The sequence below is a fragment of the Gymnogyps californianus genome, chromosome 3 (assembly GCF_018139145.2).
Source record: "Gymnogyps californianus isolate 813 chromosome 3, ASM1813914v2, whole genome shotgun sequence".
Lineage (NCBI taxonomy): Eukaryota > Metazoa > Chordata > Aves > Accipitriformes > Cathartidae > Gymnogyps > Gymnogyps californianus.
This window is the reverse complement of record NC_059473.1, coordinates 54,672,790-54,689,258: the sequence shown is the minus strand read 5'-3', so window position 1 is coordinate 54,689,258 and position 16,469 is coordinate 54,672,790. Positions and strand designations below refer to the sequence as shown.

Below are 16,469 nucleotides of genomic sequence, written 5' to 3'. Positions count from 1 at the left end.
CTTTAAACTGTGCAAAAAGTCAACTAGTTTTCACATTGTAATATTATAATTGCATAGAACAAGCTTCAAACTAATCTTTTCCTTCAGAACAACTATTCATAACAGAAGGCTTTTTGATGCAGTAACTTGCTGAAGCTGAGACTACTTTGGGTTATCTGTATCTTTCTTTAGATCAGCTTTGGACATTGTCGTGGTTTAACCCCAGCCAGCAACTAAGCCACTGATATTATATGTACGGGTATACCAATAGAAAGTAGAAAACTATATTCCATCAATTAAGTAACAATCTTCTATAGATTTGAATGCCTACAAAGCAAATGAAAACAATACATAAACCCCCCCAAAGTAACAGAAAACAAAAACCTATGAAAAAAAAATTGTTTGCAAATAGCTGAACAGGTTTCCATGAATATGTTATCTTTATATTGCACTTGTTACTCAAACACTTCAAAGCACTTTCCAGAACCATAAATAAAAGAAATTCCACACAGTTCATGAAATCCTTCAATCCTAATTGCAGTCTTGGTAACAAAACATGCTACTCAAGATACTGTAATTCCATCTGAGCCTCTTGTTGCAATTACTGTTTTGTTACATTCTCAATATGCATAATTAGGCACAATTCACTGCATAAATTACTGCACTCTTCCAGAAAAGCTTCTGTCAGTAACATTTTTGGGGGAGAAACACGTATTCAGAATTTAGAATATTCACATCACGCTAGTATTTGTCGAAGTTCAGTTTTTCAGGTCTGTGCTGTAGTGTCTTCTGTGCTTTATCAGCCTTTTTTTCCTTAATATTCTCAAAAGATTGAGCAAAAATGCATGAGTTTAGTAGCATGGAAGAAGCATGTAGATAATGCATTAGCAGTATCTTTACCGAAGTTAAGGTTTGTATATAGTAATTTGCTCACGTATGTTTTTGTAGTTTATTCAGCAATATCTGATTTACCAGAACTATTCAGCTGTTTTATCATGGCTCAGAGCCATCAGAATATGTATCGCAACAACTAGGAAACAAAGTACATTCCCAGAGAGCTGCACTTATTTTACATATGTTGGTTTTGCATACAAAACAAGTCTTACCCAGCTCTAGTTGTTTTATATTCCACCTTAAGGATAGGTTTGCAGGGTTCCGGCTTCTTTCCATCCTTCAGCTGCTTTCCTGAAGTGAATTATTTTCTTATATTAATCTTACAGTTCCATAACATGATGACAAATTATGAAATTCACTATGCAACTTGCAAAGGAGAACATTCATACAAACATATATTCAACATCTCTGACAATTATAGAGTATGCCTTGGAAGATCATTAAAGATTTGTTAAAACTCTCAGTACACCAACCTAGAATACTTAGATTTAAGGTTGTGTTTTGGGTTTTTTTGGTGGTGTTTTTTTTCCTTTTTTTTTTTTTTGAAGTGTTGTAGAATATTTGTTTTCAAAATTATAATCCTCCCCTAAAAAAGTTGTTTTAAATAGCACTGGGAGATTTAAAATTTATCTCGTGTCTACCATTTTGCAATTAAAATTGGTCAGTTTACAAGTAAAATTAAGTTTATTCTGAGTGTTATCCTTAAGGGCTAAGACTGGAATTTGAACATGAAGGCCCACTCTTTCTCTACTGTGCACTATTAGCAACTAAAGCTTCTAGAGATACAATTTCCCATGGAGTCAACAGAAATTAAGAGTACGGTGTAAATATGCATCTTTTCTATCTGAACATTGATAAAGTCTGACACAACTATAAAGTTCCTCAGAAAGTTTAATTTGCAGCCCAAAATCAAAATCAAAATGTTTATTAAAAGGGGCCAAAACATATTAAAATAAAGTTAGTCTTGTCTAACTAGTTTTACTACTACAGTAGCAGTTAGTTTTTTATTTTTTGACTGTTACAGGATCATACAGTAATCCACAGCTTCCTTTTTCTACTCTAATCCACAGCCAGCACAGTAAACATGGGCTTGCTGGAGGCTCAGAAAGGTAAACCAGGATGCTTAACTATAGCATCTTGTCCTACGACTGCAACCTCACAGATTATCCTCGCTGTTACATTCACACTTAAAAATCTGAGGTAAATAAGTTGCTAAAACATGACTTAGACACAGGCACACCATGTAAACCTGGCATTTGTATAGAACTTTTTTGAAAAGCAGCAGTGTATTTCACTGAAGAACATCATGTAATGTTAATTTCTTAGATTAACATTAATGCAAAACTTCTCAGAAGTGGGAACATCTTACCAGATGCTAGTCTTACTCTGCTACAAACCTTTCCAAGAATGTATATGGTAATCTACACATTTATACATGAAACAGATGCTTGCTTATATGTATTTTAAACAACATATGGGATTGTAATGTCAAGCAAAAAGCAAGTCCTGCAAAATATGCATTAGTTAATTTTGAGATCAATGCCATTGTGTGAAAGGTGAGCTTAAAGTTCAGAGATTTAGACAAAACTGCACTGATTCGGATTCTTGTTTCATAAAGACTTTTTAAAATGAAATTATCAGAATTTGATATGACAGAGAAAGTTTTTTACTTGGACTGGAAGTGCATCTTTAATACTTGGTTTTGCAAAACACACTTCTATTAAAAATAATTTCTCTGTGTTTTAAGAGTTGTCAAACACAGTGGGCATCCATTTTCATCTTACCATGTGGAGTGATTGTCTGGAACGGTTTGGTAGGAGATTTGACATTCCATATGGTCAAGGTACCATCTGAGTGACTACAAATAAATTGTTTTCCTTCATGATGCCAAGCCACGGAGTGGATAGCCTACGCAAGAAAAGAGAAAACACACAACAGTATAAGCTGAGTATCTTAGTATCATTTTATCCTTACTCCTTCCTCAATGACATTAGACAGCAAAAGGAAATTCGAGAAAGTACTAATTAAATCATACTGCTCTTAGTATGTCCTAATTTACCCATGGTAAGTTTTCTGTTTGTAAGCACTTCTTTCAGACGTACTTTATCCATCAAAAATACTGTCTTCATTGTAGTGACGTGTTTAATGGGAAAAAAAATCCTCCTCAGTGCAGTATTAAAGTATTTTTCAACAATGGGTAGCATGCAGAGAATAACTGTAAGCACTTATGTGAGCTTTGCTAATCAGAATTTTTTATTATTGCGAAACATACACTGTCCATAAAAAAAATACCTACTTGATAGGATTATTAAGTCAAAGTTTTAAATGGCATTTTGAGATGTCTATGTGGATATGCACAAGAGGCAAGCATGGGCTGAGAACGTAAGTAAAACAAGAACTGAAGTAATGGTAAGATTTTTTGGAAATGATGATGATGAAAACTAAATATTAGCTTAAATAAGCATTCTAAAGTGGCAACGGCAGTTTTGAGGTAGAGGGAAGTGTAGGAATCTACTAGTAAATCTTTCCATGAATACAGAAACATCTTTATAATTCATAAAATCAGGAATGGAATGATTGAGCCATGCCACATGAAATCTTACTGCAGAAAAAAAGCTGACTAAATAATATCTAGTTGCTGCCTTAAGGTGAAAGAAAAGTAAAGAATGAAGCAAAGAATACAAATAAGGCAAAGAGATTAACTAGTAAGAAAAGATTGATGTCATTTCTGTTTCCGGCATCTCTATTAGTACATGGAGACATTATGAAACCATTAGGTGATGTTCAAGGGAATTTTAGTTATAGCATGAAAATATCAATAACCAATGAAAACCCAAAGTATTTCTCTACTACCCAAAAGGTCCAGAAGGAAGTATTACCTGCTAGAAGTATGGAACTTTGATATTACCGAGAAAGTAGATTAATACTTAAAGACATTACTCTAGGTAAACTGAAAGCAGGACCTGAAGATGTGAAAGCTGATGGGCTGCACAATACCATCTTTTGAGCGGATACCCTCAGTAGAGATTCTGTCTGTAAGCAGGGCTTAGACTCAGTCCAGCGCCTCAGGTACCTAGCGATTTCCCCTGTGAGGAAACCTGGGTGTGCGAGCAGCAGGGAACCCTAACTAGCAGTGAAAGTTTAGGCAGCAAATTAGTAAGTGAAGACCAAATCACACAAGACAGATCTAAGCTAGCTTTGTCTAAACTGATTACACACAGATCAGATCTTCACATTTCATAAAATTATACAGAAAAACAAGACCGTTTCCAGCAATATGATTAGGAGAATCCAGAGATTAAATGACAGACAGAGGAAAACGACTACACTACATGAGTGTAGAGACTCCAGTAATAGCTTTTCCAACTTAAAGTAGTAGAAGATCTGGATATCTGTAAACTACAGATTTAAGTTTAATATTTCTTAGTGAAATCTAACCTTGTTCCCTATGTAGTGTGGAATCACTATAGATTATGTTAGAAGGCAGATTCAGTGTACCAATATCACATCTACACATATGTAGCTCAGAAACCTAGACATCTCACATGAAGTCTCCTAGAGTCAAAGTAAAATAGTCTTGCTCATTCTGTCTGTAAGATAAATTTTATTTAGCAAATAAAAGCACATATTATAAAAGAAACTTTGCATAAATATTGAAAATTTATTTTTATTTACCATCGTAGTACCAAAGTCAGGGATCAGTAAGTTTGAAAGTGCTGACTCAGTAAAGCAAAGGTTGCATTTCAAAAAGCTCTTTTCACTAAGAATAGAAATTATCTATACTATGATTAGCAATGCAATGTAATAAGTATGTTTTAAATACTCTCCCATGTGGAGTCTAACCCTGACAACAGTAGGCAGCCCATAGTGTAAACAGAACAGTTTTTGATACACATTTATGTAGAAATAGGTCTTAAGAACCAGTAAGAAAGCAAGCTTTACAGAATGAAGGATAAATCTGAGAAATGAACGCTTTTTCCTTTTCTTGAAAAAGAAGGTCAAGAGGAAGGAAACACAACAACCCATTACTGTTGAAATGGCATTAATGCTTAAGAACATAAAAAGATCTGATAAACTGAGCACAAAGGAGAAGGATGACTGCTATCACTTAATTTCTGCAAGGAACCTGATGGGAAAGAACACTGAAAGAGAATAATGAGGCCTTTGGCTTTATGGCTATTTATTGTCTAGTTTTATAGAGCATCTGGTTACATTTAGCAATGCAGCTAAATATTATTTAAAGCATAACAAAAATACATGTTTTATGTATTTTTAAACTAATCCAACCAACAATTCTGTGGGCTGAGTATGATAAATTTTGGTACAGAGCACTATCCTTTGCTATTACACAATTCACAACTTTTTGTAAGCCTGAAAAATAAAACCAGACCTGTAAGTAGCTGTAGCATAATCTCTAGGTATACAACAAGCTAGCGTATCTACAGCGACAAGTCAGTTACAATGAAAAACGTACAATAACTTTAGGCAGCACTAGTTGGTCGCTATCAATAGCCTCAATCACCAAAACAAAACTGATAACTGAAAGATCATCCCAATACTCAGGAGCGAAAGTTTTGACATTTTTTCCATGGTTAATATTAGTGCTAGAATTTGAAGGAAAGCATAACATCCAAGATAGAAAAATCAGGCAGAATCCACTGAGGCTGCAAATCTACACATAGCTTCTTAGACACTAAAAAGCCCCTAAGAGTAATATATTTTTTACAATATTTTACACAAAACTTACCAATCCAGAATAAAACTCTCAAAGTTTTAATCATAATTCTCATCTTGATTTAAAACTTCACCTGGTACCCTTTTGGTACCATAATACAGCGGTATGCTTAAATCAGCTGATGCTGATTCAACAGTGTCTCAAATTTTTGTGGAATATATCTCTGGTCATATGGATCCCAAACAGACAGTAATCCCTTATAACAAGATCATGCACTAGTACCACAGAGGACTGTTGCTATATTTAAGGCACAAGGCATTTGTATCCTTCAGAGGAGTTGTCTGCACAGGTAAACCAAGTCCTGACCTCACTAACATTCTGAATCCTTCCATTTACAAACATGCACTGAATACAGGGAATCTTTACAGGAACTTACATAGAGAATGCTCTATTAAAAAAAAAACTTTATCTAAATAAATCTTTAAATTTACTTAATTATAACTAAAGGTTTCCTATTAAAAGTATTCCTACCACCCCCTTCACTTTGATTCAAAGTTAAGGCAGCTGTTCTGGACTATATGGAAGTTTGTTCCAAAACTTCTGAGACAGAATCAAATCCTACTTTTTGAATAACAAACCCAGCATGATTGACTGTGCTGTCCTACATACGCCAAAACTTAACCAGAAACTAACCATCCTAGAGTATTATGTGGAGACAGGCTGTGCAGAAAGGAAGCCTCACTTTTACCAGCTGTTCCAGAAGGACTATTCCATGTGGAAAAATGACTGCTATACTGCCTGCAAAGAAGGCAAACATATCTGATTTTCACAAGGAAACATTCTTGCAATGACTCCAACAGTTACCTGAGGGAGACTGTAGGACTGTGAAGTGCAGTCACAAATAAGAAACTGAAAAAGTCTGAGGAACAAAATTAGAAGCGTTTATATGCAACTCTCCTACAGAAATATCTTAAGTAGATCACTAGCTTTTAAAGAGATTAATGCATGTTTAAAAACATTTTATGAAATTCAGTTTTATTGCTGCAATAGCTTGTCAATATCCCTAGAAATCACTATCATTTCTTGGTTCTTCAAAGAGGTACAAAAATTAATAATTCTAAATACAACCCTACAATTTAAGAGACAAGTTCATCAATAAAGACTCAAGTTTTGATTGTATTTTTCCACCAAGGGGATTTAGCTATTTCAATTCATAAAATACATATACAAATAATCCCTTTCTTTTCAATTCCTACAAACTTATTTTAACCCTACAGCTGCTTATATGCATACCATTTCAGAACAGTTTGAGATCACTCTTCGTAGCCTATCTTCCTGCAAGACAAGATACACGCAGAAATTTGATACTTTGACGTGAATACAAAAACTATTAATTTAAGCAGTTTCCTTTGTTTCTAAGAGATTTTTTTAACACATTTTTCTAATACCAAGTTTAGACCATTGCTACAACTCAGAAAAGAAAAAATCCAAGTAAAATGGCTTTTTTGTTTTAAATAATATGCACCTCCTTGCTTGCTTTTCAAGTATAACACAATCTTTGGCAAAATCTTTCTGCATACTTTCCCACACGAATGCACCAGAATCATGGAGAATTCCTTTCGTCATTCTTTAGATTTGACCATGATCCTTTACTCTTTTATGCCATTAATTGAGCTTGAAATATACTGTCCATGACTGGTAAGGTCCATGATATGAGATTAGTTATTCTGCAAACCAGACTGTTTACCATAGCCTATTCAGATTTCAGTGTCTTATTATGACAGTCCTCACTTTCCATGGACATGGATAGTATTTTCTGGTAAACTTGAATGGATGATGACACTGACTCCTTTTCTACAGGTTTACCAAAATATTCAAAGCAAGCACAGTAACTTGGGAGTACCTATGCTAACTCTCTTGTCAACAGCCTAAGAAAGGGAAAAAAAAAATGCTGCAAAAGAAAGAAAAAAAGAACGTAGCTACTGAGGCTTAAATGACAATATATCATTAAGATTGTTTTGATGCAATGAAATGTGCAAGTGCCTAATGACTGCATTGACATGCTTTGGTTTCTAGCAAGTCACATAGCAGGGTTGCTTATTTTTTTTTCCCCTCCTCTTAATCCCACAGGCTACTTTGACATGTTTTTAATGCTGTAAAATAATCTCTTACACTCAGCCATGTACCAGAACATTGGGCCTAAAAATAGTAATGTATAATACGTTTGCTGAGTTAATGCTATCAAAGCTTACTTTAAATCACAACAAACAAAATACTACTTGAAGAATGGACTTTATTAAAAAACTAGTTTTATTTTTCAGAAGTTGCACTTCATTTTTTTAGAAACAAAACTAATAGTTAAGAAATTTATTTTATTTCTTTCATGGCTGAAAATATAGTATGGGAAATGTTTGCAGTATAAACTGTATTCCACATGACAAATGCATAACTTTCTCTTTTTTAAATCCCCAATGTTTGAACATAAAAGGCTTAAGAATGATGCAAAAAGAATTTATAGTCTTATTTTTCTACTGAGCCTGCCCAAGACAAAAAGGATGTTTTGAGGAAAGGGTTTCAAAGAAACTTTCTAAAGAAAAGTTCATTCACAAGTGCAGTTCTATTATGTCACAGATATTCTTTTTCAGATAATTTGGAGGAAATTGTTACATTTGTGCATTCTAACTAATTCTAAACATGTAACATATTACTGTTACAATAAAAAGTATACAGTACTGGAAGTTCATGATCTCATTTATAATATAGAAAAAAATCAAGAACAAATTCTAACTAAATTCCCTGTCACAGACCAGAATGTTGTGGAGGGAAGAATATGCCAGCAATCAGCATTTATACTAATCATGACCTAGAACTGCCTCCTCTAGCCATGGTTAAGCAGAAATATGATTATAAAGGTTTTAGGGGTGGTCGTGTTGCCCACCCTATAAGCATTCCTGTCCTTGGGATGAGTTCTCCTAGTGTTCTTGCACTGCAACTATCAGAGCAGGGTGCTGGGCAGGCACACATGTTCAGACAGGAAGAAAACATGAATAGTGTTCCACTGACCAGGCAACAGATCAGAATGCCACACCACAACATGGGAATTTGCTTCAAGAAAGCCTCCTAAAGGTCAGGTAATTTGGAATGAAACCAAGCAGGAAGCTACAAAAAGATGTAATAGGATTCAGCTTCTTCCCTGAGGAAATTGCACAGGTATCTTTCCATAAACCTCTGATCATGCAGGAAGTTTGACCCTCATTGTTCCTTAGCAGAGGAAGATTATAAAAGGATGACATTTGTATCCCTTCACACATCTGAAGTTTTGAGTCAAAAAGAGTTGCATCAAATGATGGCAGTGGACTGCAGAGCCCCTCAAGTTACATGTTTCAAGACCAATGTCAACTACAAAATGATGGGAGGAGATGAATCCAATCGCAAAGTTTCTAGCAAACAGTCTTTATGATATCAATGTGCCTGGCCATCCTGTTCATGATGACTGATGAAGCCTCGTCACCCATTAGCAGCCACCATCACTCAAACAAAGCAGAGAAGTGTTTTTCACAGCACTGCTACAGGAAGAAGACTGCACAGTTGGAGAGGATCCAGCTCCAGGGTCCTGACAGCTACATCTTGTGCCTCGATGTCATGCAGAACTGCAGCTGTGCTGTAGCACCAAGCTCTGCTGATGTCAATCCTGCAATTCCCAGCAGCAAAGCAGCTCACAGTCCAGATAGGCACAGAATCAGTCATCACCTTTGCAATGACTGGTTATAGATTTTATGAGACTGATGGGACTACACAGTTAACCAGTACCAGAAGAATTATTTGTTTTCAATAGAGTTAGAACCAGACAACGTTTCCCCAGTGCTAATAAGCAGGCCTGATTCACCAAACAAGATCGCTCTGCGACCCCCCCGCTATATTTCAGCAGTCTGTGATGGCAGTCAGGGAGGAAGGAGGGAGACCAGACAGCTCTTCCTGTGCCTGATGAGCAGCTCTGCATCAGATCTCAAGTGTGACAAGACTGGACTAAGTTGTTTTCTTCTTACCGGTTGTCAACTCCACACTCAGAGGAGCTCTCATCAAGAACAAGTGGAGAACCAAGGACATAAATCCTGAGGTTTAAAATCCTGCTCCTGCTACAGGGCAGAATGTCACATGCATTACCCTCTGTGAGACAAGAGGTGAAACATGTTCATGGATGGAATACAGCCCTTACAGTCAGCATATGAAAGAAGCCTCTGGCAAAGCCACGAAACCAGGAAATCAACAAGAAACAAGCTAGAAAGATTCTGTGCACATAAGTATTCAAATTTACAAGGTTTGCTAGCAGGAAACAAAATGGTAGAGAGGTTTCTCTGCTCTGTACCACACTTAAGAGAAGCAGAGATCTCACGAGATAAGGCATTATTCCACCACTGCTAGACTGTGTGTGCACTCTCTTGAGCAAGGAAACCACTACATTGCCAGAAAGTCTGAAGATTTTCCTCAAACCTTAAGTTTTCATGTGCAATGGGTCTTTCCAACTGATACTTTTCTTGGGTGTACAGGAAGAGGGGAAAAGAGTTAATTATACTGTGACTTGCTGTATTGTCATGCAGCCACAACTAATTATGGAAAGATATTGCTGGGGTGGTCAGGGTAAGACTGCCTTTTTGGGCAGCCACAGAATCTTAGATTAGACTCAGCTAGTCAATAAGGGTCTTGGCAAGACATTACAATACTTTAACAATTATGATATGTCACCCTAATTATTTGTTATTGGGCATAGAGGTGAGAAGGAGTTAAATAAGGAATGAATATGGCCACCAATTTTTTAGGCTCCTTTATTATAAAGGGAGCTGATGTCTTAGTGCTCCAGTCAACAAGAAAAGATATTCCAGAAAACCATTCAGGAGCAAGCTTAACTAAAAGTTATGAATTGTGTTACATCCTGGTTACAACATCCTTGTAAAAAATACTTTGGTTACTTCTATTACATATCTTAAAAATCAGCATTTTCTTGACCAAAGTTTTTCAGCTGTGAAGTCAGTATTACATGTTAAGAGAACAAAACTATTATCAGTCTCAAATATGGAAAAAAAAAATAAAGGTGCATCAGTCAAATTTAGAATGGACACACATTAAATTATTTCTGCCTAGAACAGCTTACTAGTTACTCTTCTCTTACCCAAAACCTTGGTTAGCTGTACCCTCCCTGCGTCCTGCTCAATTCAGTCAATTTCCCTGGCTTCTGATTTTCCATTCTACTTTAAAATGTACACAATTGTACTAGCCTGCCACTGAAAAGCATTATTTGTCTATACATATATAGACATTTCATTTTTGGCTAAGTATTTGAACTGCTAAGTTAGTAAACTAGAATGAACAGGTTACCTTATTATCAGAATTCCAACAATGCCAGTCAGCTTTTTTCACAGTATCAGTTATGCTGTTACTTGTCTAAGACTCAAAAAGTTACCCACCTTTCCACAGTAACCTCTTTCAGCATTAAGTGAGAATGCTTTTCTGTTAAGGAAGATGCTCATAAAAACTAGCAAAGTTTTTATTATTTAGCAATATCATTTTATTCTTGCAAAATGCAATAAAAAAATCCTGTTTCTTCTGCATTTCTTAACATTTACATTCACTTACTTGAAACTGCTAGCTGAAAAACAGCAAGAACAGTATATTTATATAGGCCACTAGTTAGTCAGCAGTGATCATAGTATGATTAGAAAGATAACGTTATGGAGTTGAATACTCCTTTCACTGACAAACTGAGGGAGATTCTCCATTTTTGCAGCTAAATACAAAACTGAGAGGCACTGAAGAATAAAGTGAAAGAAAGATACAGGAGAAGCCTCATCTCACCTGACTCACACTAAAAAAAGGAGGACAGATATACATAGCATACATATAATCATCCACTTTCTGAAGCTTTCTGTTTGTTATCTTTTCCGTATCTGATAGGATCTTCTCTCAAGGCCATCAGTCCAGAAACAATTACAGCACTCTCTGCAATGGCACCTTTCAAGAAACACATACATTTTCAATTCCGTTAGACAAAATTAATCATTATTTTTCTATGCCATTCAGGACAGAATCCAGAAGAACTTGAAACTGCCTAACTGTATCAAATCCAAATTCAAAAAAGGGACATTATTCTATTCTGCCTTCTCGCTTAGAAGATTAGATCTAAATAGCTTGCCCACTGAAGAAGAAATTCTTTATTATACAATGTTAAATGGATGAGAACCAACAAATTATTACTGCATACAGTAATTCTTTTTCCAAAGAGACACTTTTCTTAAAGGGCAATCTGAATTCATAGAAAAAGCATACTTTAACTTTTAAGACTTGAATGGCCAATATTTTTTTTTAGGCAACTTTATATATGTTGATTCTCACTAATGAGAACAGTGAAACTCACCAAGTTCACTCTATAATTTTTTTCTCTCCTCTTCGTATCCATTCCCAACTTATGATAATGCACATTTCTTTAATCAAAAAACAAACTGAACAACTAGATGCATTCACTTACAAATCCTAAAGGAAATCAAAGATGAAACGGCTGAACTATTCACTGCTGTTGGCAACCTCTCAAATCAGAGTTGGTTCAGGAAGATAACAAGCATGGAGTCAATTTTTAAACAAACGGACCACAAAATCCAAAGAAAAACAGAATAAGCAGCATAGTGTCTACCATGGGTAAGTTTCTAGAAACTGCAACAAAACTTTATTAAAGAACAGTTAATTGACATATGGATGAGTATAATATACCAGGTAAGAGAAGTCAACATGCTTTTTGTAAAAGGAAATCATATCCAACAAACCTTTGAAAACGTTAACAAGCATGTGGCTAATGGAAACACCAATTAAGCTGTTTACACAATTTTCAAAGTCTTTCAACAACATCTCAAAGGAAACTAAAAGCAGACTAGAGATCCTTGAACAGATGAGTAATTGGTTAAGGTATCAGGAAGTAAAGCAAGCTAGAATAAAGACAGGCTGGCGGTAATTGATTAGTTCATGGATGAAGGTAATTGGTAGAGACCCTCAGGGATCTGTGCTGCTCAGTTTATTCATGAATAACTTGGAAAATTAGAACAAGCATATTAATGTGATAAGTCTGCTGACAGTACCAAAGCATATTCAAGGTAGAAATCAGGATTCCAGTGAAGAACTGCAGAAAGACTTAAAAAATTTTATTGTCCAACTATCTAAATGTGAAGCGATGCATAAACACAATGGACTTTGAGCTGACAATTAACACTGAAGAATGAGACTCTAGTTTTATAGTAGGTTGTTCCAAGGAAGTATCTGCTTAATGCTTGCAGCATCAAAAGGCTAATCCAGTATCAAGATCAAGACAGAAAGAAAACAAAACTAAACATAATTATTCCACATCATAAATCCAGCGAGCCCACATCTTGAATATACTATGTTGTTGTGCTTTTCTTTTATAAAACAAAGAAAATAGCATAGTTAAAAAAAGAAAGTTAGAGAAGAGCAAGAAGAATAAGAGGTATAGGAAGAACTTGATTAAGACTAGAAAAAGATGATGGAGATTGTCGTGGCTTAACCCCAGTCAGCAACTAAGCACCACGCAGCCACTTCCCCCTGCCCCCTCCCAGTGGGGTGAGGAGGAGGAAAGGAAAAAAAAAAAGTAAAACTTGTGGGTTGAGATAAGCACAGTTCAATAACTAAAGTAAAATATAATACTAACAATAGTGATAATGAAATATAATAATAATAATTGTAATGAAAAGGCATATAAAAAAAAGGAAGGGGGGAAAAGAAAAAAAAACCAGTGATGCACAATGCAGTTGCTCACCACCTGCTGACCGATGCCCAGTTAGATCCCGAGCCACGATCTGTGCCTCCCAGCCAACTCCCCCCTGTTCATATACTGGGCATGACATTCCATGGTATGGAATACCCCTTTGGCTAGTTCAGGTCAGCTGCCCCGGCTCTGCTCCCTCCCAGCTTCTTGCACACCTGCTTGCTGGCAGAGCATGGGAAACTGAAAAGTCCTTGGCTTAAGATAAGCGCTACTTAGCAACAACTAAAACATCAGCGTGTTATCAAGATCATTCTCACACTAAATCCAAAACACAGCACTGTACCAGCTACTAAGAAGAGAGTTCACTCTGTCCCAGCTGAAACCAGGACAGAGATACAAGTAAGTTTATGAAACAAAGCAATACAGAGAATGAAGTAGGTGCATGCAATAAAACTGGAAGGTAGAAAATTGCTCTTCACATAACATACTTTGAGGCTTATAAAGACATTTCTGAACACACAAAGAAACCTCATTTAGCTCCGATGTTCTAATGCAGCTCTGATGATCCAAGGCTTAGACTACTTCAAAGACTCCCCCTTCAAAGAAACTGTTCATGGGTAGAACTAACACACACAAGCATGAGTACTGAGCCAGAATCACCACAAAAACACCCAAATCCTGTCTTGTGACAAGTTCAATACAGAGCTAAGGAAAACACATCCACTGTGATACAAGAAACAGGCCTAGCTGGTACTGAACAATGATACAGACATTTTACAATCAATCAAAATGTAATCAAGACTAATTTTATGCTATTTTAAATAAAATACATCAACTAGTATATTATGTTGAATGATTTTTCTTATCTCAGTCTTTTAAAAAGCCTACATTCTTAAGAATCAAGTTTTAAAGAAATAAATGCCATTCAGTGCCATTGTTTTTTTTAAACCTTCCCTAGTTTTATTTCAAATCTTGATCTTATCCTACAAAGAGAAGGTGTGTTTATAGAAATGTCCTCGTGAGCCTATTTACTGGTTTCTTTCCCGCCCCCCCACTTTTCAGAATATGTGAGAGATTCCAAATTACAGAAATTGTTAAACCATCTTGTTTCAACTTAAGACTCAAGCTCTTAACACAGATGAAATTCACACTACTCAATAAGAGAAAAAAGATCTGAAAGCTTCCCCCTCCAGCCCCTGAAATTAGTAAAGAAATCTAATCCACGCCACCATTCATTGCTTCACGAACTTCAACTCAGTGAACACTTATTCAGTCTGAAGTTTCTATTATTCAAACTCTATGGCTCTTTTAGATAAAACTTCAAGTACTTGCAATATCAAAGAGACCTATTTATTGATCCACTGGTGACAGAAGCAGAAGAAATGAAAATAATAAAAATTACTATTAGAATAGGAAATTATATCCTCATAGTAAGTAATGCAGATGAAAGATGTTACCTCATCATGTGTGTATCTGTAATCTGCCTTCTTTGACTTCAGATCCCATAATACCACTGTTCCAGACTCAAAGCCAATCAGAAGCTGCAATAATAAGCAGATATATTAAGTCTTTATAAGGACAAGCAAAATAATACCATTTGCAATGCCTGTAGTCTTTGCCCCAAGGAGATGCAGCGTAATACCACCCGTAGTAACTGCAAGTAGTTATGAAGACAAAAATTAGTGAGAAGCGGTGAAGACCTCAATGTTAGAGAGGTTTACTTTGTACTTGTTGTCATTCTCCTAAACTTCCAGCTAATACAACTGACATTCATGCAAAATTAAAAAAAAAAAGCGTTATTCTGAAGAGTTCTTGGAAATCCCTTTGAGTTCCACAAAGGTCAACTTTAAACTTTCTGAAGTGTATTCCTTCCTGAGTGAAAACGGGGGGGTTGGAAAAGAGAAATTTTTATTGTGCATTTTCCTCACTGGAATTTGTTCTGCTTAGATTTGCTGGAAGAACACACTATCTTCCCTGAAGTTCTAGGTAACAGTTCATTGTCTATAAAGAAACTATGTAATATAAGCTTTCTCCAGTTGTTAATCACAATTGAGATAACCAGCTAGAAGGCGGCACTGCAGCTTCATCTTTCATAGTTGCTGGATCTACTGTGAGATCTTTCCTTTGAGCAATGTTGCTACAGAAGCAGCTCCTTGCAGTAAGTAGCACGCCTTCACTCCCACTTCTTTTTCCCAGCATGGACATACAAAAAAGGAGTAGTTGGCTCCTGGGATTTACTTGCTGTTGAAACAGCCCATTTCCTCTGACCAAACAGAAGTGCCCTTTGTATTACAAGTTAGAAAACACTGCCTTCACACACACAGCATTGTAGTCAAGGATAGAGATCTAAATCAATATGTTCTATTGCCATACCTAGAGGTTTTGCCTGGACAGTCTTTTCAGCATGTTAAGATTTTCAAGGTGTACGGTTATTTCCAGTATGAAAAATAACAGAGGATCTCCTACCAGCTTACAGATAAAATATTTGATCTATTTCAGTGCTATACAGCACTAAAATACCCTAAAAATATTAGACACATTTGATCTAGTAAAGTGAATATTAGATTTTTTCCTCACTACAGTGCCATGTATACTATTATTTTAAATGATCTTGCTTATAAGCCATATCTTATAATTTTTCTATTTTAACTTTAAATATTAGAAAAATCAATGATTAGAAGGGTAACAGTATGAACAAATTTTAAAAGTGAGTGCACAGGTTTTTTTAGCAATATTTTTCTTATTAGAAAGAAGAGGAGTGTAAGGTCAGATTCTAAAACAATGACTGATAGCCTGATTGATAAAAACAGTAATTCTTAAACTTTAATTGACAATAATTAGATGTGGGGTGGGGGTGGAATACACCAGAATAAATAGATCATTTGTCTTTTCTGAAGTTACCATAGCTTCATTGCATTCATATTCTGGAGTCCTTGATTCTGGAATGTGATTCAAACCTAATTCTACAGAGAAACTCATTAGTTATGCACTTATTGCAGTGAGCTTCATCCCAATGAAAAAAACTCTACTCATGAAATTCTCCTTGTTGAACTGAAACCTCAGGTGTCTAGAATACAAGCTTATAACTAGCATGCTATTAAAACATTCAAACCACTGCTGAGACAATAGCATCATTCCCTCTCTCTTCAGCTTTATCTA

At 35.8% G+C, this 16,469-nt stretch overlaps 1 protein-coding gene across 5 annotated transcripts in view; it reads right to left on the bottom strand.

The window, feature by feature from the left end:
- Positions 1-16,469, bottom strand: part of STXBP5 (syntaxin binding protein 5) — a 116,978-nt gene that overhangs the window by 52,602 nt on the left and 47,907 nt on the right. For all 5 annotated transcript variants that reach the window (XM_050893450.1, XM_050893445.1, XM_050893446.1 and 2 more), the window contains exons 7-9: positions 14,768-14,851; positions 2,658-2,781; positions 1,086-1,164 (exon numbers count right to left, since the gene is read on the bottom strand). In XM_050893450.1, the coding sequence (XP_050749407.1) occupies positions 1,086-1,164; positions 2,658-2,781; positions 14,768-14,851 (287 nt within the window). The remainder of the gene's footprint in view (positions 1-1,085; positions 1,165-2,657; positions 2,782-14,767; positions 14,852-16,469) is intronic.